This window comes from Staurois parvus, unplaced genomic scaffold (assembly GCF_062004578.1).
Source record: "Staurois parvus isolate SC_StPar_1 unplaced genomic scaffold, SC_StPar_1.0 ptg002863l, whole genome shotgun sequence".
Taxonomy (NCBI): domain Eukaryota; kingdom Metazoa; phylum Chordata; class Amphibia; order Anura; family Ranidae; genus Staurois; species Staurois parvus.
Genome location: NW_028320659.1, coordinates 114353 through 136709, shown reverse-complemented (window position 1 = coordinate 136709; position 22357 = coordinate 114353). Strand labels below are relative to the sequence as shown.

The 22357-nt window shown below is 50.9% G+C and overlaps 1 protein-coding gene across 1 annotated transcript in view; it reads left to right on the top strand.

Annotated features, from left to right (window-relative positions):
* The window catches only part of LOC149429020 (ATP-dependent RNA helicase with zinc finger domain-like), a 118624-nt gene that overhangs the window by 30873 nt on the left and 65394 nt on the right, over positions 1-22357 (top strand). Inside the window, exons 3-10 of the mRNA XM_089666821.1 lie at positions 3749-3785; positions 5606-5730; positions 10490-10546; positions 12147-12198; positions 12319-12394; positions 13068-13266; positions 15190-15297; positions 19099-19396. Of these exons, the coding sequence (XP_089522947.1) occupies positions 3749-3785; positions 5606-5730; positions 10490-10546; positions 12147-12198; positions 12319-12394; positions 13068-13266; positions 15190-15297; positions 19099-19396 (952 nt within the window). The remainder of the gene's footprint in view (positions 1-3748; positions 3786-5605; positions 5731-10489; positions 10547-12146; positions 12199-12318; positions 12395-13067; positions 13267-15189; positions 15298-19098; positions 19397-22357) is intronic.

Sequence of the window (22357 nt, the reverse complement as noted above, 5' to 3'; positions counted from 1 at the left end):
CATCCGCTCTCCCCGGACCCCGCGTTCACTACATCCGCTCTCCCCGGACCCCGCGTTCACTACATCCGCTCTCCCCGGACCCCGCGTTCACTACATCCGCTCTCCCCGGACCCCGCGTTCACTACATCCGCTCTCCCCGGACCCCGCGTTCACTACATCCGCTTTCCCCGGACCCCGCGTTCACTACATCCGCTCTCCCCGGACCCCGCGTTCACTACATCCGCTTTCCCCGGACCCCGCGTTCACTACATCCGCTCTCCCCGGACCCCGCGTTCACTACATCCGCTCTCCCCGGACCCCGCGTTCACTACATCCGCTCTCCCCGGACCCCGCGTTCACTACATCCGCTCTCCCCGGACCCCGCGTTCACTATACCCGCTCTCCCCGGACCCCGCGTTCACTATATCCGCTCTCCCCGGACCCCGCGTTCACTATACCCGCTCTCCCCGGACCCCGCGTTCACTATATCCGCTCTCCCCGGACCCCGCGTTCACTGTACCCGCTCTCCCCGGACCCCACGTTCACTGTACCCGCTCTCTCCCCGGACCCCGCGTTCACTGTACCCGCTCTCTCCCCGGGCCCTGCGGTCACTGTACCCGCTCTCCCCCCCGGACCCCGCGTTCACTGTACCCGCTCTCTCCCCGGGCCCTGCGGTCACTGTACCCGCTCTCCCCCCCGGACCCCGCGCTTGCTATATCTGCTCTCCTTGCCCCCATAAAGAAAACCAAATTATAAAATGATTTTTAAAAATGTGCCATTATCCTTACTGCAAACGCACGCCCAGGGTATGTAAACTGCGGTCGCACTACACGTGACATACTGCTGTGTCCATCACGGAAATCATTCTAGTACAGGAATCCTGGTGAACACTAAACCAATGAGCTGTAAAGGCTTTCCCGCACCTATGGAGACTTGTGGGCACCTTGTATCTTTGTGCTATTAGACGCACGCAGTTTTAGGAGTGGCGTGTTTTTTGTATGGATTTACTTGATGTGACCTCATGTTTATGTTGTTTTGTGCTTGTACTAAAATTCATATTTTTTTCCTGAAAATTTGTGTTTGATTCATTGTGAAAATATTGTCCGTCAGAAGAAATTCTCATCCTTTTCATGCTACAGGGCCTCTGCTTCTTACAATATGTCATTTCTGGGGGTTGAAGTCATTTTTTTTGCCTACAACTGACATTCTTACATGCATGCGAAAAATTATATATTAAAAAAAAAAAAGAACCTGGGATTTCTCTGTGTTTTACTTTTTATAAATGCTTGGAAGCCGGTGATTGGATTTAGTTGTTGAAATTGTTTGTCGTGTATTTATAACTGTTAATATTTTTGTTGTCAAATACCTGAAAATGTTTTTTTTTTTTCATTTCTGATTTGCTGTCAGTTCTGCAGACTAGTTGCTGGTATTTGTTGTTCTATATACTGGGCTCCTCTGACGTGCTTGTTGTTGTCCTGTGTGCACAGTATAGCTCACAGCAGCCCCAGCAGAGAATCAGCACATCCAAGGCTCTCCGTGGGGGGGAAGGGGGCTGCATATAACCCCCCCAGACCGGCACCATCCTTATATAAAGTAGTTTCCTTTGTTATAGCTCATTAGAGCGGAGTCATTGCAATGTTCATTCTACTTCCTGCCTCATCTGCATCCATTACTACCAGCTGTGTAACAATGAGCCTCCCGCAGCCACCTCCTGTCCCTGAGCCGTGATGTTTAGACTCCCCTCTGCCCTCCATGAGACTACAAAGGTGACCTGGGATGGGTGGAGATTAGCATAGAATCCCACCCAGTCACCCCCCCCCCCCCAGGCTCTGCTGGTAATAGATGTGCAGTGAGCAAAGTGCCATCCGTAGACCTGCCCTGAAGCAAAGCATCATGGGATGTGTAGTGTCAGGAAATGACATGATCTGCAAACAGGAACTTCCTGCAGACACCCTGCACTTTTCAAACAGAGCTGGAGAGGGAATGACGTCACAGGTACTGCACACTGCTGGGTGATACAGACCTGCAGATTCATTGTAAAATCTGCAGCAAAATGAAATATCTCAGCCACAGTATTGCCATATCTCTGCGTAGGTGACATCTGCAGGTGATTGGTGTCCCTGGCAGAGCAGACCCGTCTGCAGGTGATTGGTGTCCCTGGCAGAGCAGACCCGTCTGCAGGTGATTGGTGTCCCTGGCAGAGCAAACCCGTCTGCAGGTGATTGGTGTCCCTGGCAGAGCAGACCCGTCTGCAGGTGATTGGTGTCCCTGGCAGAGCAAACCCGTCTGCAGGTGATTGGTGTCCCTGGCAGAGCAGACCCGTCTGCAGGTGATTGGTGTCCCTGGCAGAGCAGACCCGTCTGCAGGCGATTGGTGTCCCTGGGCAGAGCAGACTCGTCTGCAGGCGGTTGGTGTCCCTGGGCAGAGCAGACTCGTCTGCAGGCGGTTGGTGTCCCTGGGCAGAGCTGACTCGTCTGCAGGCGGTTGGTGTCCCTGGGCAGAGCAGACTCGTCTGCAGGCGGTTGGTGTCCCTGGGCAGAGCTGACTCGTCTGCAGGCGGTTGGTGTCCCTGGGCAGAGCTGACTCGTCTGCAGGCGGTTGGTGTCCCTGGGCAGAGCAGACTCGTCTGCAGGCGGTTGGTGTCCCTGGGCAGAGCAGACTCGTCTGCAGGCGGTTGGTGTCCCTGGGCAGAGAAGACTCGTCTGCAGGCGGTTGGTGTCCCTGGGCAGAGCAGACTCGTCTGCAGACGGTTGGTGTCCCCGGGCAGAGCAGACTCGTCTGCAGGCGGTTGGTGTCCCCGGGCAGAGCAGACTCGTCTGCAGGCGGTTGGTGTCCCCGGGCAGAGCAGACTCGTCTGCAGGCGGTTGGTGTCCCCGGGCAGAGCTGACTCGTCTGCAGGCGGTTGGTGTCCCCGGGCAGAGCAGACTCGTCTGCAGGCGGTTGGTGTCCCCGGGCAGAGCAGACTCGTCTGCAGGCGGTTGGTGTCCCTGGGCAGAGCAGACTCGTCTGCAGGCGGTTGGTGTCCCTGGGCAGAGCAGACTCGTCTGCAGGCGGTTGGTGTCCCTGGGCAGAGCAGACTCGTCTGCAGGCGGTTGGTGTCCCTGGGCAGAGCAGACTCGTCTGCAAGTGATTGGTGTCCCCGGGCAGAGCAGACTCCTCTGCAAGCGATTGGTGTCCCCGGGCAGAGCAGACTCCTCTGCAAGCGATTGGTGTCCCCGGGCAGAGCTGACTCCTCTGCAAGCGATTGGTGTCCCCGGGCAGAGCTGACTCCTCTGCAGACGGTTGGCGTCCCTGGGCAGAGCAGACTCGTCTGCAGGCGATTGGTGTCCCCGGGCAGAGCAGACTCGTCTGCAAGCGATTGGTGTCCCCGGGCAGAGCAGACTCGTCTGCAGACAGTTGGTGTCCCCGGGCAGAGCTGACTCCTCTGCAGGCGGTTGGTGTCCCCGGGCAGAGCTGACTCGTCTGCAGACGGTTGGTGTCCCTGGGCAGAGCTGACTCGTCTGCAGACGGTTGGTGTCCCTGGGCAGAGCAGACTCGTCTGCAGACGGTTGGTGTCCCTGGGCAGAGCTGACTCGTCTGCAGACGGTTGGTGTCCCCGGGCAGAGCTGACTCGTCTGCAGACGGTTGGTGTCCCTGGGCAGAGCTGACTCGTCTGCAGACGGTTGGTGTCCCTGGGCAGAGCTGACTCCATTGCTCGGTGTAGTAGAGGTATGTGTGGTGCTATGGAGGGATCTGTTACTGACTTCTACCTGTTTTCTTCCCATTTCAGAAAAACTATGACAAGGCTGACGAAGACTGTAAATTGGGTGAGTCCACATGCTTTACCATAACAACTTTTATATTGCTGATGTATGCTACAATCTGTGCAATCTCTTCTAGACTTACCAACAGCCATATAGTGCAAGAGCCTCTCTGATTGGCTTATAAAGTGATTCCAAAGGAAGAAAGTTTATTTTACCTTAATGCATTCTATGCATTAAGGAAGAAAACCTTTTTGAATGCAGCTTCCCCCTGCCAGCCCCCCTTCACTTGCCTCATCTCGATCCAGCAATTTGCACAAGAACTGAAGCTCTCTCGGCTCTCTGCTTCCTCATTGGCTCAGCTACAGCAGCAGGAGCCATTGGCTCAGCTACAGCAGCAGGAGCCATTGGCTCAGCTACAGCAGCAGGAGCCATTGGCTCAGCTACAGCAGCAGGAGCCATTGGCTCAGCTACAGCAGCAGGAGCCATTGGCTCAGCTACAGCAGCAGGAGCCATTGGCTCAGCTACAGCAGCAGGAGCCATTGGCTCAGCTACAGCAGCAGGAGCCATTGGCTCATCTGCTGTCAATCATAGCCAGTGAGAAGGGGGTGGCAGTGCCAAGCATGCAGCTTCCCCCTGCCAGCCCCCCTATACTTACCTGAGCCTGATCTCGATCCAGCAATTTGCACGGGAACTGAAACTCTCAGCTCTCTGCCTCCTCTTTTGGCTCAGCCATTGGCTCCTGCTACTGTTAATCATAGCCAATGAGCAGGGAAAGGGCTGACCCACACTATGCCTCTTATGGACACGCACAGCCACACAGCAACCACGCATGAATGCTCCCATAGCAAGCAGCTTGCTATGGTGGGCACTCAGCAGGGGGGTAGGAGCACCCAGCACCCCCCACATTTTTACGTTGATTAAGTGCTATGCCTGTCTGTAGCCGTTGTCTCTTCTCCTTGCTCTCAGTCAAATCCTGTGATGAGGGAGTGGGACTGAGGCTGTGTCAATAGACGCAGGCAGCGCAGCTCAGGATCAAGCCCACAGGTGTGCCATGATAGGAGGCATCTTCCTATAGGTATGGTGGCACACTGAGAAGAGGAGGAGCCCCTGGATGTAAATGGGGACCGCCTGTCCATTTACTGTCTTCCGATCCGCTAGACAGATCTGTCTTTAGCAGACCGGATGCAGGCGGGTGTGAACAAACGTGTCTGTTTACATCTGCTCCATAGCTGGCAATGGAAGGTCTGTTTGGGTTTGCCTGAAAAAAGTGACAGGTTGACCTTATTGGCCGTCCGTTTGAAAGGGGCCTTACAAGGGACATGATGCCATTCCGCAGCTCCCACCCCTCACACTGCCCCTCCTTTTGCCTGAATCGCAGGCTTTCTATTCACAGTGTTCTTTATATGTTTTCATTTGGTGCAGCTGTACATGGCTGGGTACCTTCAGCGGTGTCACCCATTCACAGATCCATCCGTAGGATCTCTGAATGGGAAGTCTCATCTGCCACCACAGCAAAGGGAATTCTAGTTCTCAATGTCACACAAGCGGGGTGACGTGACTGCACTCGTCCATTGATGACTTCCTCCGGCTCCATAACCAAAGGGCTGGGCTGGAGTAATAGTCTGCTGGAGCCTGTGAATTGCACCTGCGATGCACTGATCATGGTTACAATGCTTTGCAGGCTGCAATGCAAAAAAATAAATGCCCCCCCCCCTTTTTTTGTTTTTGTTTTCCATCATTTGCTTCGTTTTAATTGGCCAGGTTTTGAGCAGGATCTGCCCCATCATGAATAGGGTCATAGGGAGTTAGAAATGTCCATGTGTCCGTGTTTATATTGGTACAATCCAGCATGGCTGCCACCTAAGTCTTGTGTGTCTCTGCAGTTCTTGGCGCCGGCCGGGCCCAGCTGGATGCCTCCGTTCACGCTGTACTTTGCTGTTTGCACCTGGAAGGAAAGCTGCAGATCGTGGCCAGTGTGTTGTCCAAAACACTCATCGGGGAGCCTCTGGTAAGCCAATAAAATGATGAACTGATCACTGTCCGTGCTGCAAAGAGCAGCCAGTTGGAGCGTCCCATAGCAACTGGTCTGTAGTACGGTAATATGTGGCCGGTGACGCTGGCCTCGTACTTTGTCGGTTATTTCATATATCAAATACTGGTGAATTGCTTCCAAGATGACATCAAATCTTGTATAACCTCATACCATAAACCTTTATCAGAAACAGATCCCTCCAGTATGAAGTATCCTTTTGTGAATGTGCAAAAATATATAAACAATAGAACTCTTAAAGCCTTAAAAAAAAAAGTGTAGTCCCATACACCAACCAATGTTCATGCAATCTTCAATCTACAGCCTGGATTTTTCTTGTGGTTACCTATGGGTTTCCCTTTGTATCCCGAACAATTCTTCTGTCAGTTGTGGCTGCAATCTTTCTTGGTCTACCTGACCTTGGCTTGGTATCAAAAGATCCCCAAACTTTCCACTTCTTAATAGGTGATGTAACAGCACTGACTGGCATATTCAAGGCTTTGGACATAATTGTATGTCCTTTTCCATCTTTATAAAGTTCCATTACCTTGTTACACAGGACTTTTGACAGTTCTTTTCTGATCCCCATGGCTCAGTATCTAGTCTGCTCAGTGCTTCCACGTAATAGCTAACAAACTCATTGACTGTTTACACACTGACACTAATTGCAACCTAAAAAGCCACAGATGTGGGACATTAATTGGCATTGTAACCCGTGTGTGTCACCTTGTGTGTCTGTACCAAGGCCAAAACATTTCAGGGGGCGGAGACGTCTGATCCGGGGGGCGGAGACGTCTGATCCGGGGGGCGGAGACGTCTGATCCGGGGGGCGGAGACGTCTGATCCGGGGGGCGGAGACGTCTGATCCGGGGGGCGGAGACGTCTGATCCGGGGGGCGGAGACGTCTGATCCAGGACATTTGGGTGATTTCTGTTGTTGGGATTTAAAAAGGAGCCAAACAACTATTTGCTAATAAATGCCGTCATACGATCATCATCCTTCAATAAAAGAGCATTTTTTGGCAAATCCGTCATATTTTCAATATCAATGCCAACATTTCACAATTTCTGCCGGGGGATGCAAACTTTTTAGCACAAGTGAATATATTTAATTCTTGTCAGAATAACAGTATGACTTTCTCCAGTGTGAACGAACACCACCGCGCCCTTCACCACGCCCTTCACCGCGCCTCATGGGTATCTCCTCACCTTGTATCATGGACCCCACTGCAAAAGGAGGGTCGATTATTACAGCCCACGATCTTCTTCAGCATTCACCTGGTCATTACCGATCTCCCAGGAATAGATGTATTAAAAGGAAGCAAAGAAACATCCAATGGTGCAGACCTCTCGTTTATTTCCATAAGAAAGTTAAAATTCCACTCGCATGCAAATAATTCATAGAGGAATGTCACGGGCTATTGGCATACTCGACTTTCCAAAATGGCAGCTAAGTTTTGCCCAGCATGACGCGTTGCACCCCAGTTGAATTTCTCAAAGGCAAGGGTTTTCGATTTTTTTTCTTTTTTTTCTGTTTTGTATCTACACCATCACTTTCTCCCTTTTTTTGCTGCTCTTATGGATATCTTTGATTATATATCTGTTATTTCATAGACACTGTCACCTACCCATTCAAGGCAAGCAGTGTCCCAAGCCTAGCAAGGTGTTCTGCCCAGTCCATGCTCCATTACCCACTACCCTACAGGAGGCGTTCACCCTGGGTATGCTGTAGTGTCAGATGGTGAAGAAGCTGACCTGGGTGGATGACATCACTGCTTGTCCCATGTGATAGTGTCCAGGATTGGTGGTAAGCCACAGTGACCCTGTCTCTGTAGGCTTGTCAGTGACGTGCGATAGTCGAGCAGATCCATCGATTTTTATATCCCACTTGGCAAATAAAGTGCTAAAACGGTTAAGTTCACTTTCATGGAGAGAAAAAAAAAGCAAACAATGAAGAAAAAAATCCATATTGTAATTGAATGTTGTGACGGGAGTCACTTTGGGTGGGGGGGACATGGAACACAGCCCACTTTGGAAAGGTGGGGAGACCCCTGTCTCAGCTCCCCATATCCCTCTTATGTGTAAGTCACCCTGTGCCTGTTAGGGGTACAGCGTAATCTGTCCTAATAATGTGTAGACCTGTATAGGTGGGGTGGGGGTTGTGGATTGTTTGTTGTTAAGGGGTTGCATCCCATTGTTCTGGCTTGGGAGCAAACTATTATGGGATGTATGTGTTTTATGGGTATTAGCTTGGTGGGGGGTGTCTCCAGCAGCCCTTCCTCCTGATGGGACTGTCTGTTTGTGTGTCTCTTGTTACTAAAGGTAGATTGCCCCACCCTGTTTCATTATGCAGGGAGGGGGGTTGTTCCCTTGAGTGTATATATCTTGTATCTGTGTTAAAATAAATTAGTCTACTTCCCGGTTTACTTCAGGACTGGTGTCGTCTAGTCTTGTATGGTCAGCGGTGGTGTCTATGGTTGGTGTTTGGACAGGGAATCTGTGTTCTAACGGAAGTACCCAAGCGCAGTTTGGGGTCGGTTCCCTTACAGATGTTACTAAAAATTATTTTTCCTTTTCTATCTGCGCTGCTGACATTTTCTGAAAATTTCAATCCAATATGGCTGCCTGGAGGCGTTCTGTATATAGATGGTATACAGGACCCCCCGCCTTGAAATGTCATTTCCTGCTTGAGTGAGTGATCGGCTCCTTGATTTTCCCAGTAGTCTGCACTAAAATACAAGTCAGCGGCATCGCCTGCAACAAAAATACCATTTTTTTGATAGATACTCCCAAAGGTAAATCACATATAATGGGATGCAGACCCTGCCACTTACCTGCAACAGCTGATCAATCATTACAAAATCACTCCCTGTCAATCTGCACATGGACACAGACAATAACAAAAGGTAGGAATCTGCAATAAATATTTGTTACAATTCCTTCAATGTACGTAGATCACCCAGAGGGGGAGGGTTTTTCTCAACGAAAGTGGAGTTACTCTTTAACTTGTCTTCATTCCTCCCATCTAGTGGGGTTTTACTTTCCTGGTGGTTTCTTTTTGTCTTACAAATTCTTGTGTTTGGCGTGTTCCTGTTTTTCATGTGACATTGCAGTCAGACGTATCTCTGTGCCATGCTTCTATTCACAATAAACAGAGTTGATGGCAATTTTTTTTCCTTTTGAACCATAATGAAGCGAATTTAAAGTCTTTCTAAAGGCATTTATTGTTGAATTAAAGTAACAAACATATTCTACTCCCCTACTCTGTGTGATGTCATTGTACACAGCGACCCTGAACCTCCTCTTCTGGGGTCCCCCGCCTGCGCTCTCTGCTGCTCCTCTCCTGTGTCATGGGGGTAGACATGTGGGCTCAATCCTGAGCCGGCCTGTGTGTGTCCAAAGATGCACACAACGCTGCTCACCCCCCCCCCCCCTCTCTGCTGCTCCTCTCATGTGTCATGGGGGTAGACATGTGGGCTCAATCCTGAGCCAGCCTGTGTGTGTCCAAAGATGCACACAACGCTGCTCACCCCCCCCCCCTCTCTGCTGCTCCTCTCCTGTGTCATGGGGGTAGACATGTGGGCTCAATCCAGAGCCGGCCTGTGTGTATCCAAAGATGCACACAACGCTGCTCAACCCCCCCCCCCTCTGCTGCTCCTCTCCTGTGTCATGGGGGTAGACATGTGGGCTCAATCCTGAGCCGGCCTGTGTGTGTCCAAAGATGCACACAACGCTGCTCACCCCCCCCCCCCTCTCTGCTGCTCCTCTCCTGTGTCATGGGGGTAGACATGTGGGCTCAATCCTGAGCCGGCCTGTGTGTATCCAAAGATGCACACAACGCTGCTCAACCCCCCCCCCCCTCTGCTGCTCCTCTCCTGTGTCATGGGGGTAGACATGTGGGCTCAATCCTGAGCCGGCCTGTGTGTGTCCAAAGATGCACACAACGCTGCTCACCCCCCCCCCCCCTCTGCTGCTCCTCTCCTGTGTCATGGGGGTAGACATGTGGGCTCAATCCAGAGCCGGCCTGTGTGTATCCAAAGATGCACACAACGCTGCTCAATTACCCCCCCCCCCCCCCTCTGCTGCTCCTCTCCTGTGTCATGGGGGTAGACATGTGGGCTCAATCCTGAGCCGGCCTGTGTGTGTCCAAAGATGCACACAACGCTGCTCACCCCCCCCCCCCCCCTCTCTGCTGCTCCTCTCCTGTGTCATGGGGGTAGACATGTGGGCTCAATCCTGAGCCGGCCTGTGTGTGTCCAAAGATGCACACAACGCTGCTCACCCCCCCCCCTCTCTGCTGCTCCTCTCCTGTGTCATGGGGGTAGACATATGTGGGCTCAATCCTGAGCCGGCCTGTGTGTATCCAAAGATGCACACAATGCTGCTCACCCCCCCCCCCCCTCTGCTGCTCCTCTCCTGTGTCATGGGGGTAGACATGTGGGCTCAATCCTGAGCCGGCCTGTGTGTGTCCAAAGATGCACAGAACGCTGCTCACCCCCCCCCCCCCCCCTCTCTCTGCTGCTCCTCTCCTGTGTCATGGGGGTAGACATGTGGGCTCAATCCTGAGACGGCCTGTGTGTGTCCAAAGATGCACACAACGCTGCTCACCCCCCCCCGCTCTCTGCTTAAAGGATTTGACTGCCAGTGGCCCCCGCTGCTGTGAGTACTGGACTCGGGTGTTTAGGGAGATAATAAATACAAGATCCTCTAACTGTCGTCCTCTCTCTTCTGTTCCATAGAATGGGTTGGTAACCAAGGATCTGTCGCGGTTAAAAACGTTACTAGCTGAAATAGAGGTAAGTGCGGCTGGAATGAAGTGCTCTTAGAACCGGTAAAGGATATCTAAACCCGTAACCAAACTGTAATGTATTGCAGCTTATCGGTTCATCAGTGCGGTGACTGCATTAGTTTTCTTTTTCTAGGCTAGGTTCTGTACCTGTAGACCTGTCAGAACTGCAGTGTTCTTCCTCTTTGCTGAACTGGTATCACCAACAATATTATCAGCTTTCCCAGCTATCTTTTCTACACTATGCCCCTCCCCCCTTCTCCAGGAAATAGAGGATAGAGTAGGATAGGAGGAGCTCTTTGTAGTCCAAATCAGGAGGGGGCTGTAAGGTGACAACGCTGCTCCTCCATAGATGAAGTACAGTGAGCGTTGTCACCCTGGGGCAAGGGAGTGTGAAACTGGTAGGATCCTCAGCTGGGGGGAAAAAAACAAAAGAAACAGCCGCTAAATCTATGGACTAATAAGGGGTGGGTGGGGGTGGAGGGATAAGGCCTCATGCTGCCACATTTAGGGGTGTCAGACGATTTTTACTTCTTCCAAACGGCCCTCTATGTTATCCTGTGTGTTCTCACAAAGACTTTTAGAAGCTTTTAGTAGCCGTCGCTTTTAACAGGTAAAAAAAACCCGGGGCCAGTGCGCCAAGCAGAAAAAATGCTTGACGCGGCTAAACGAGCCTAAACGCCTGGCATGTTTAGCGCTCTGACCGTTCATTGATTTCAGTGGCCAGAATAAATGATCGTTCGTTCTAGCCAATGAAATGTGTTAACGCCCGAGCGCTTGACGCTTGTAAAAGCATTAGATAGTTTTACAAGCGTCTGCAAAAACGCTCCTTCCAGGAGGATGGCTTCTAGGAGAGGGGTTTTGTTATGTCCACAGCGGCTAAATGGTTAACCTTTCCGCCTGGCAGTACTACGGTTGTTGGTTCAAATCCTGACCACGGCACCACTTGCCTTGCCTGTTCTCCCTGTGCCTGCGTGGGTTTCCTCCGGCTACTCCGGTTTCCTCCCACACTCCAAAGACATGCTGGGAGGTGAATTGGATCCTTTTAGTGTTAGTATTTTAGAGAGCGTTACACCTATTTTCTGTATTTTTGTTCTTTTTCACTTTCAGGTAATAAGGTGCAGGTGTTAGCAGCCTTTATTAGTTTAGTTAGGTTTCTGAGCGCAGGAAGTCGTTTTTTTTGTATATGGCTCCTGTCTACATTGTCCCTAGTATGTGTATGTATGAATGTGAGTTAGGGACCTTAGATTGTACGCTCCTCGGGGGCGGGGACTGATGTCAATGTACAATATATATGTGAAGTGCTGAGTAAACTGACAGCCCTATATAAGTACCTGTAATAAATAGCGTCCTGTGTGAACGAGGCCTAAGGGAAAGGTGCAGTTGCATTGAACTGCATGTGAAGTCATATTGATGGAAAATGTGACAAGCAGGATGTCTTCTCCTTCACCTATAATAGTCAGTTGCCCATGTTCCTCCCTATGACGTTCGCTTGCTTTTTATGGTTTGATACACGGGTTGGCCCCTACCCCTCCCTGCTCAGTAAACTGCCTTTTAATACCTGGGCCTGGTCTTGTGACTCTCTGAAATGTGTCTTCTCGTGTTTTCAGAATGTCGGCAGCAATGTCCGCAGCAGTTACCAGGGGGAGGATCTGGAAGATGGTACGTTGTACTCCTCTTTGAAATTGAGAGCCTCAAAACTCCTCTTGGGAGCTGCTGTTGGCTCTGTTATTGGTGACCTGCGACAGCTTTACTAACTGTTATGTCATTACATCCCTGCAGGAACTCAGGACGGATGGCTCTATAGACCACCACCGCGGGGCGTGACGAGCAGCGAAGAGTACACTCTCTGTAAAAGGTATGTGCATGTAATGTATCATAGGGGCCCCTTGTAGAATGAGCGTGCAGTGTGGAGTCAGCACTGCGGGGTCCATCCTATGGCTGTATTTGCCCCCTCACTGTAAGGCCTGGTACACAAGGGCTTCAGCTTATATAGGAGCAGTGTGACAAGCAAGCTTTGACAGAGTATTTGCAGAGCATTTATTAAACTTTGTTGAAGCTTCTAAAGTAACATTCAGCTCCAGTTTGTAAATGTCGAACACACATCCTTATAAGAGGGCTCATTGCCACCTTCAACAAGCTGCTAGCAGGCTTTCAAAAAGCTCTGAAGCCTGCTAGCTGCTTGAGTAAGTGGCTATCAGCTCTCCCATTAGGATATGTGTAAAATGTTTAAAAAACTAGCTGAATAGAACTTTAAAAGCTTCAAAAAACGTTTGCTGGATGCTTTGCAAATTATTTCTCAAAGCTTGCTGGTCACACGGCTGTTCTACAAGCTGAAGCCCCTGGAACAGGCCTGATTAGGTCCCACAGTGTCCCGTTCTCTGTCCTCCATAGTATAGCACATGCTCCTTTTTTCTTTATGTTCTCCTATTTCAATACCATGCAGATTTTTAAGACACTTTGCTGTATTTTATACTGAAGCTTGACATACCTACACAGTGACAGGTAATGGGATTGGGTTTGCCGTGCAGGTTTCTGGAGCAGGGGATATGTCGGTACGGAGCGCAGTGTACATCGGCGCACTCCCAGGAGGAGCTGGAGGAGTGGCAGAAGCGGTACGCCTCGCGCCTCATCCGCCTCAAGCAGCAGAAGGAAAACACGCAATGTTCGGGTAGCTACATGGAGTCTCTGATTGAGAAATGGATGAATTCCTTGTCACCAGAGAGAGTGGTGAGTCAAGTCCACACGTGTCCTAATATAATGGATCATACATTAAGCCTGGGTTCACACGGATGAGGTGCAGGGAACTGCATGTGATTGGGACAGGAGTCTCACCACATTCCTGTCCAAAGCACATAGGCGATTCTTTGTAGTGCGATTTGAGTCCATTCATTTTGTATGGCTCAAATTGCACCGCAGCCTCATGAAAAAGGTGCGCACACCTTTTTTTTTTTCCCTCACTGGAATCTGATTGCATGGGTGTTCACACACATGTGATCTGATTCAGCCAATTGCACTGAAGTTTGGGGACCGTTTTTGGGGTATTGTTGACACCCATAGCAGTTTGCATGAACGGAGTGCCAATGTGATGCGGGGAGGAAAACGCTCAGGAATCGCCGCTAATCCCGCACCACATCCGTGTGAACCTGGGCTCAAAAACATTTGACTGTAACAGCCAGTAAGATGACAGCTTTGATATTGTACGAATGTCACTTGAGGATGGACAGTGATTGGATATAGCCTGCTAAAGGAACTGGGGCTGCTGATAGGATAGGATCAGGGGCGGACTGACAACTCATGGGGCCCCTGGGCAATAGGGGATCATGGGGCCCCTGTGTCCTTGCCTAAAACTCAAAAAAGCCTAAGAAAAAGGTACCAGGGGCATCTCATGGGGCCCCCTATTGACCCCGGGCAGTGCCCGAGTTTCCAGTCTGCCCCTGGATAGGATCACCTTTTGTAACATTTTACATCTGTATTCAGGGTGTAACATGTTACGATCTCACTGGCCCCTGCTCCCCGCTTCGACAGTTAGTGAGGAATCCCCCCCCCCCCCCCACTAGCTGTCAAATTAAAAAAAGAAAATGTGGCCGTATGGTGCTCCCCCCCCCGCTGCGTCTCTTATTCACAGCATTCTGTGAATGAGAGACTACAAGTCCCAAAAGCCTTAGCAGCTGTCTGCTTGTAGCCCTCAATGAACTACCACGGCACTCTGGAGCTGGATGGTAGTTCATTGATTCTTCCTGTCAGTATATCTGCTTGCTCATATCACCCGTACATCCCATACAAGCAAGAAGATTTTCTGACAGATCTGCAGGAGACCTGCATGGCACCAGCCATCTGCTGATCCCTGGTGCAATGCTTTGCAGTCAAAAATTATCAATGCACATTTTTTTACCTGCAAAAAATGTACATTTTATTATTTTTTACTAAAAAATGAACTTATCCTTTTTAAAAGTTCACCATTTTGATCATGCTACATTTTACAGCTATATTTAGGATGTAATGTTCAGCAACCTTCCCCTTCCCCTTCCCCATGACAGTGCACCCACTGTCACATATTGAGGATGTGGCTGCGCTGGGCTGTGGCTGCACAGCCATCAATGTAAAAAAAAATTATGAGTCTCATTCGACACCATGGCAGACAGACTTGTAATTTAAATGGGCTGCGAGCATGCGAATCAGCGCCCCAGTAGTCCATTCACACCCCCTCCAGCTATCAAGGTCACCACTAGTACAGAGGTACAAAGTATTGCCCCTGCAGGCTAGTGATAGCTGGTGCAATACGTTGCAGGCTCCTGTTTATTAAAGATCAGTGCACATTTTTACTTTCAAAAATGTGTGTATTGATTATTTTTTGTTAAAGGTAAACTTAACCTTTAAAAACAAGAATTATAGCTGTCTAAAACCAGTCTAAAGGCTGTTCTATCAAGAAGCAAAAAATATCTACGTACATCAAAATGCACTTCTGTCTGGCTGGACATGAGACTTCAGCCGGGGCTTTCCTGCCGAAAGAGAGTCCCAGTAACAGGCAGCATAGAAGTCATGAAGACACAAACGGATGTGCTCAGGTTCTGGATTCTCACAATGAGCTCTGAGACTTGGACTGACGGGTATTTGTACAGCATGTAATATGTCTCTTGTTTTCTTCTCCAGCTCAGTGAATGTGTGGATGGAGTTCAAGTGGACTACAGCCCAGATCTGTCCGTCACTGTTACCACCAAAAAGTCACAGCAGACCTGGACGTTTCAGCTGATATGTAAGGTAGGTGCCTTCCCCTCCTGCCTGTGTGCTCTATAAACTGTGACTGGTATTGGAAAGCAGGCACTCCTGTAGTGCCCATGGTGTCTGTAATGAGAGAATCCTGCACTTCTGGCTATGGAGAGAACATGTACTGACCCCCCCCCCCCATATCTATTAATGCATTGTCCTCATTCCATGACTTTCGCTGATTGTGCGAAGCATTGTATACGCGGATCCAAGGTAGTGTGACAGAAGCTGTAATCAGTGTGACTGTAAAGATGTCAAATCACTGCCACTACACATTTGGTGAAAGCCCCGTCTATGCCTCCATTATACGCTATGATCACACTACCCTGAGACCAGGGTGCACCCATACCCTTTGTTTGATCGGTGAGTACAAATACCAAGACTTTTTGTCAAGTACTCGCCGATACCGAGTACCAATACTTTGTGATGCGATTTGCTTCAATATAAAATGTATTGGCAAAAATTGCACCGCAAACAATAGCATGCAATTTTGAACAGGAAAGCAATTCCTGTCCAAATCACATGTGGTTTCCCATCATAGCCTGTCGGGAACATTTGCATGAGTGCTCGTGAAAATACATGCTATTGGCGCATCCCTACCTGAGGCCTCTACACTTGCTGCTAAATTGCTTTCCTGACTTTGCTGACTTTATGGGGTCCTATTCTGTTACTTTTTAGGTAAAGCATCAAAAGGCTGAGCACACCACATCGGTGTGTCCCCGTCAACCTCAACATCTACCTTGAACATCACTCCCCCACCACCACTGAACCTGACTCTACTCCACTCCTACTGCACTCATCATTGCACCTGACTCCCATCGTCCTCTTCCCTTCCTCTCAGCTTTATGTCACCCGCCTCTCTCACCACCATGTCTGCACACCACCCGCCTCTCACCCCCACGTCTGCACACCACCCACCTACTTCACCACTGCACCTTTATGTCACCCGCCTCTCTCACCCCCACATCTGCACACCACCCACCTCTCTCACCACCGTGTCTGCACACCACCCACCTACTCTCACCACTTCACCTTTGTCACCCGCCTCTCTCACTCCCACGTCTGCACACCACCCACCTACTCTCACCACTGCACCTTTATGTCACCTGCCTCTCTCACCCCCACATCTGCACACCACCCACCTCTCTCACCACCGTGTCTGCACACCACCCACCTACTCTCACCCCCACGTCTGCACACCACCCGCCTCTCTCACCCCCACGTCTGCACACCACCCGCCTCTCTCACCCCCACGTCTGCACACCACCCGCCTCTCTCACCCCCACGTGTGCACACCACCCGCCTCTCTCACCCCCACGTCTGCACACCACCCGTCTCTCTCACCCCCACGTCTGCACACCACCCGTCTCTCTCACCCCCACGTCTGCACACCACCCGTCTCTCTCACCCCCACATCTGCACACCACCCGCCTCTCTCACCACCGTGTCTGCACACCACCCGCTCACCACCGTGTCTGCACACCACCCGCCTACGCTCATCACTGCACCTTTATGTCACCCACCTCTTTCACCCCCACGTCTGCACACCACCCGCCTCTCTCACCCCCACGTCTGCACACCACCCGCCTCTCTCACCCCCACGTCTGCACACCACCCGCCTCTCTCACCCCCACGTCTGCACACCACCCGCCTCTCTCACCCCCACGTCTTCTCACCACCCGCCTCTCTCACCCCCACATCTGCACACCACCCGCCTCTCTCACCCCCACGTCTGCACACCACCCGCCTCTCTCACCCCCACGTCTGCACACCACCCGCCTCTCTCACCCCCACGTCTGCACACCACCCGCCTCTCTCACCCCCACGTCTGCACACCACCCGCCTCTCTCACCCCCACGTCTTCTCACCACCCGCCTCTCTCACCCCCACGTCTGCACACCACCCGCCTCTCTCACCCCCACGTCTGCACACCACCCGCCTCTCTCACCCCCACGTCTGCACACCACCCGCCTCTCTCACCCCCACGTCTGCACACCACCCGCCTCTCTCACCCCCACGTCTGCACACCACCCGCCTCTCTCACCCCCACGTCTGCACACCACCCGCCTCTCTCACCCCCACGTCTGCACACCACCCGCCTCTCTCACCCCCACGTCTGCACACCACCCGCCTCTCTCACCCCCACGTCTGCACACCACCCGCCTCTCTCACCCCCACGTCTGCACACCACCCGCCTCTCTCACCCCCACGTCTGCACACCACCCGCCTCTCTCACCCCCGTGTCTGCACACCACCCGCCTCTCTCACCCCCGTGTCTGCACACCACCCGCCTACTCTCACCACCGTGTCTGCACACCACCCGCCTACTCTCACCACCGTGTCTGCACACCACCCGCCTACTCTCACCACCGTGTCTGCACACCACCCGCCTACTCTCACCACCGTGTCTGCACACCACCCGCCTACTCTCACCACCGTGTCTGCACACCACCCGCCTACTCTCACCACCGTGTCTGCACACCACCCGCCTACTCTCACCACCGTGTCTGCACACCACCCGCCTACTCTCACCACCGTGTCTGCACACCACCCGCCTACTCTCACCACCGTGTCTGCACACCACCCGCCTACTCTCATCACTGCACCTTTATGTTACCCACCTCTCTCACCCCCACATCTGCACACCACCCGCCTCTCTCACCCCCACATCTGCACACCACCCGCCTCTCTCACCCCCACGTCTGCACACCAGCCACCTACTCTCATCACTGCACCTTTGTCACTCACCTCCATGTTTGCACACCACCCGCCTCTCTCACCTCCATGTTTGCACACCACCCACCTACTCTCATCACTGCACCTTTGTCACCCATGTCTCTCACCACCATTTCTGCACACCACCCGCCTCTCTCACCACCATGTCTGCACATTACCCACCTGCTCCCTCCTGCCCCTTTTGACAATATTTTTACCACAGTGACCCCACACTTATCAATCTTTCCCTAACTGGGCAACTTGCCTGACCCTCACCTATACCCTGAATGTGTGCTTCTCTCACTTGTGCCTTACATTATTTCATTTCACGTTACCTTGCCCTTTCTAGGATGGGCACACTTTTGCAGCATTCGTAATAATTTCACGATTTGACATTGAAAATAGGGCCGCATTCACATGGGGTGCATGTGGTCTGTCTTTTACCGGCAAGGTGAAGCACAGCTGTTGCATACCCATGCTGGCGTCCCATTCATTTCTACAGACACAGCTGCTGTGTCTTAATGTAACATGCGTGCGTGGGTCCCTAAAGCACCCTGTATTCAAGCGGGGACCCACACGCTCCCGCCTGTCATACTAGTACACTGCAGCTGCCTGTCACATTAGAAATTAATTTGGCGCCAGCAGAGGGATGAAAGCAGCAGCTGTGCATCCTCCTGCCGGTAAAAGACAGCCGTGCATGGAAGATGCATGTCTGTACCCCATTTGAATGGGGCCCAAGTGTTAAAGGAAACTTGTAGATGACCCGATGTATCTATATTTACTTAGGCAGGGGCAGTGCATTACAGTGCTAAACATTTTTTCCAGAACTCAGCACTGTTGGCTAAATAGATCCCAATAATAATCCTGATTTCATTAGAAGCCGAGGTGTCCATTGCATATATTTGTAACTGTAGGTGGAAGCCAAATGTGATGCGACTCTCGTGTATGGGAGAGGTAACTGTTGTCCAGATGGGAGATGACACTGTTCAGTGACAGGGTATAGATTTGTACTCTGACTAGATGATAGGACAGAGGGAGCAGGATTCTGATGAATGATGATTTTACCATTGACTTTTGCAGCCTGCGAGAATCCTTCACCGGGTGGCCCTGCTGTACGATGCACACAGACCTCATTTCAGTATTGTGGCAATATCCGCCGGAGACGGCAACACCCAGATGTCCCAGGAGGTGCCGGAGAGCTGCCAGGAGTGGGTGGGCGAGAACCTGGCGCAGAACGGGACCGATCATTGCATGTACAAAGTAATCATCAACTTCTCCACTGAAATATTTGGGACCTTCCGGCAAACTGTAGTGTTTGACTTTGGAGAGGAACCGGTGCTGATGCAGAGGATCATGGTGGACGCTGCTTCAACTGAAGGTACCTCTGATCTATAGTGACTGCTGGGCACTGTATGTAAACATCACATGGAAGACTGTGGATGGAGATTAATGTGTAAAGCAGAAATAACATTGTTGCCCATGCAAAGTCTGTGAACTGGTTTAGAACTGCTTACGTGTTTTGTTGCTGAAACAAGTACATTGTATGTAAAGGGTTCGTTCTCCTTTACAAATAAACTACCTATGCAGGTAAGAGGGCTTTGTAGATAAAAACAAACTGTGCAGCTCTGAATAAAGCTGAATAATGCCCTTGCTATCGGTGTAGGCCACTTCAATACCTTCTGAAGCCTGACTGGAATATCCTAAGACGTTGCTAGGACTCTGCTAAGTGAGGCCTAGCTGTTACTGTTCACCCTCGCCATCGCAGGAGCGAGCGTTCTCTAATTCAAACCTCCTCACGTGCTCTTTCTCTCCCCTGATGCAGAAGCTCTTCCCCTCCCCTGATGCAGAAGCTCTTCCCTTATCCTGTGATGGAGGACTGGAGCAGTAATGACTAGGCCTCACTTAGCAACGTCTTAGCAACATCCTGGAAGTATTCTGGTCAGGCTTCATGAGGTACCTAAATGGCCTAAGCTTAAAGCAAGGGGGTTATTCAACTCTGGCCAAAGCTGCACAATTTTATTTTACCTGCAGACGCCCCTTTTCTGCATAGGCGAGGTGAACTGGCCCTTTAAGGACAGAAAGAAGTATACAGATGAAACTCGAAAAATTAGAACATCATGCAAAAGTTCATTTATTTCAGTGCAGCAACTTAAAAAGGTGAAACTAATATATGAGACTCATTACATGCAAAGCAAGATAGTTCAAGCCGTGATTTGTCATCATTGTGATGATTATGGCTTACAGCTCATGAAAACCCCAAATCCACAATCTCAGAAAATGAGAATATTGTGAAAAGGTGGAATATTCTCGGCTCAAAGTGTCCCACTCTAATCAGATCATTCAGCCATAACACCTGCAAAGGGTTCCTGAGCCTTTAAATGGTCTCTCAGTCTGGTGCAGTAGGAATCACAATCATGGGAAAGACTGCTGACCTGACACCATCACTGACACCCTCCATAAGGAGGGAAAGCCTCAAAAGGGAATTGCAGAAGAAGTTGGATGTTCCCAAAGTGCTGTATCAAAGCACATTAATAGAAAGTTATATGGAAGGGAAAAGTGTGGAAGAAAAAGGTGCAGAAGTAGCAGGGATGACCGCAGCCTGGAGAGGATTGTCAGGAAAAGGCCATTCAAAAGTGTTGGGGACTTTCACAAGGAGTGGACTGAGGCTGGAGTCAGTGCATCAAGAGCCACCACACACAGACGGATCCTGGACATGGGCTTCAAATGTCGTATTCCTCTTGTCAAGCCGCTCCTGAACAACAAACAACGTCAGAAGCGTCTTACCTGGGCTAAAGAAAAACAGGCCTGGTCTGGTGCTCAGTGGTCCAAAGTCCTCTTTTCTGAAGAGAGCAACTTTTGCATGTCATTTGGAAACCAAGGACCCTGAGTATGGAGGAAGAATGGAGAGGCACAAGGACCCCGAGTATGGAGGAAGAATGGAGAGGCCCAAGGACCCCGAGTATGGAGGAAGAATGGAGAGGCCCAAGGACCCCGAGTATGGAGGAAGAATGGAGAGGCCCAAGGACCCCGAGTATGGAGAAAGAATGGAGAGGCCCAAGGACCCCGAGTATGGAGGAAGAATGGAGAGGCCCAAGGACCCCGAGTATGGAGGAAGAATGGAGAGGCCCAAGGACCCCGAGTATGGAGGAAGAATGGAGAGGCCCAAGGACCCCTAGTATGGAGGAAGAATGGAGAGGCCCAAGGACCCCGAGTATGGAGGAAGAATGGAGAGGCCCAAGGACGCCTAGTATGGAGGAAGAATGGAGGGGCACACACTGCAATATGCTTGAAGTCCAGTGTGAAGTTTCCACAGTCTGTGTTGATTTGGGGAGCCATGTCATCTGCTGGTGTTGGTCCACTGTGCTTCATTAAGTCCAGGGTCCACGCAGCCGTCTACCAGGAGATTTTGGAGCACTTCATGCTTCCTTCCGCAGACAAGCTTTATGGGGATGCTGACTTCATTTTCCAGCAGGACTTTGCACCGCCCACACTGCCAAATGCACCTAAACCTGGTTCAATGACCGTGGGATTACTGTTCTTGATTGGCCAGCAAACTCGCCTGACCTGAACCCCATAGAGAATCTATGGGGCATTGCCAAGAGAAAGATGAGAGACATGAGACCGAACAATGCAGAAGAACTGAAGGCCGCTATTGAAGCATCCTGGTCTTCCATAACACCTCAGCAGTGAGACAGGCTGATAGCTTCCATGCCACGCTGCATTGAGGCAGTAATTGCTGCAAAAGGGGCCCAAACCAAGTACTGAGTACATATGCAGCTTCTACTTTTCAGAGGTGCGATATTGTTCTATGTACAATCCGTGTTTTATTGATTGAATGGAATATTCTCATTTTCTGAGATTGCATTACTGAAATAAATGAACTTTTGCACCATATTCAAATTTTTCCAGTTTCGTGTGTGTGTGTGTGTGTGTGTGTGTGTGTGTGTGTGTGTGTTAGAGGCTCAAGCTTTTTTACCTTCATGCATGAAGGTAAAAAATATTTTGTGTGTAGCAGCCCCCCCAACCCTGATCCAGTGATGTGCGTGAGAGCCTGGGCTCCCCTGGGTCTCTCCCTCTTCATTGGCTGAGACAGCAGCAGAAGCCTTTGGCAATCATAGCTACTGAGGCGAGGTCAGGGCCAAGCCTCATCTGTGTTTGAATAGACACACAGAGCAGTGGCTAAGGAGCGAGCCTACTTAGGTGCCCCCATAGCAAGCTGCTTGCTCTGAGGGCACTTGGCAGGAGGGAGGGGCCAGGAGCGCCGGCAGGGGACCACAGTTAAGGAGGATCGCGGCTACTCTGTGCAAAACCATTACAGAGCAGGTAAGTATTACATAAC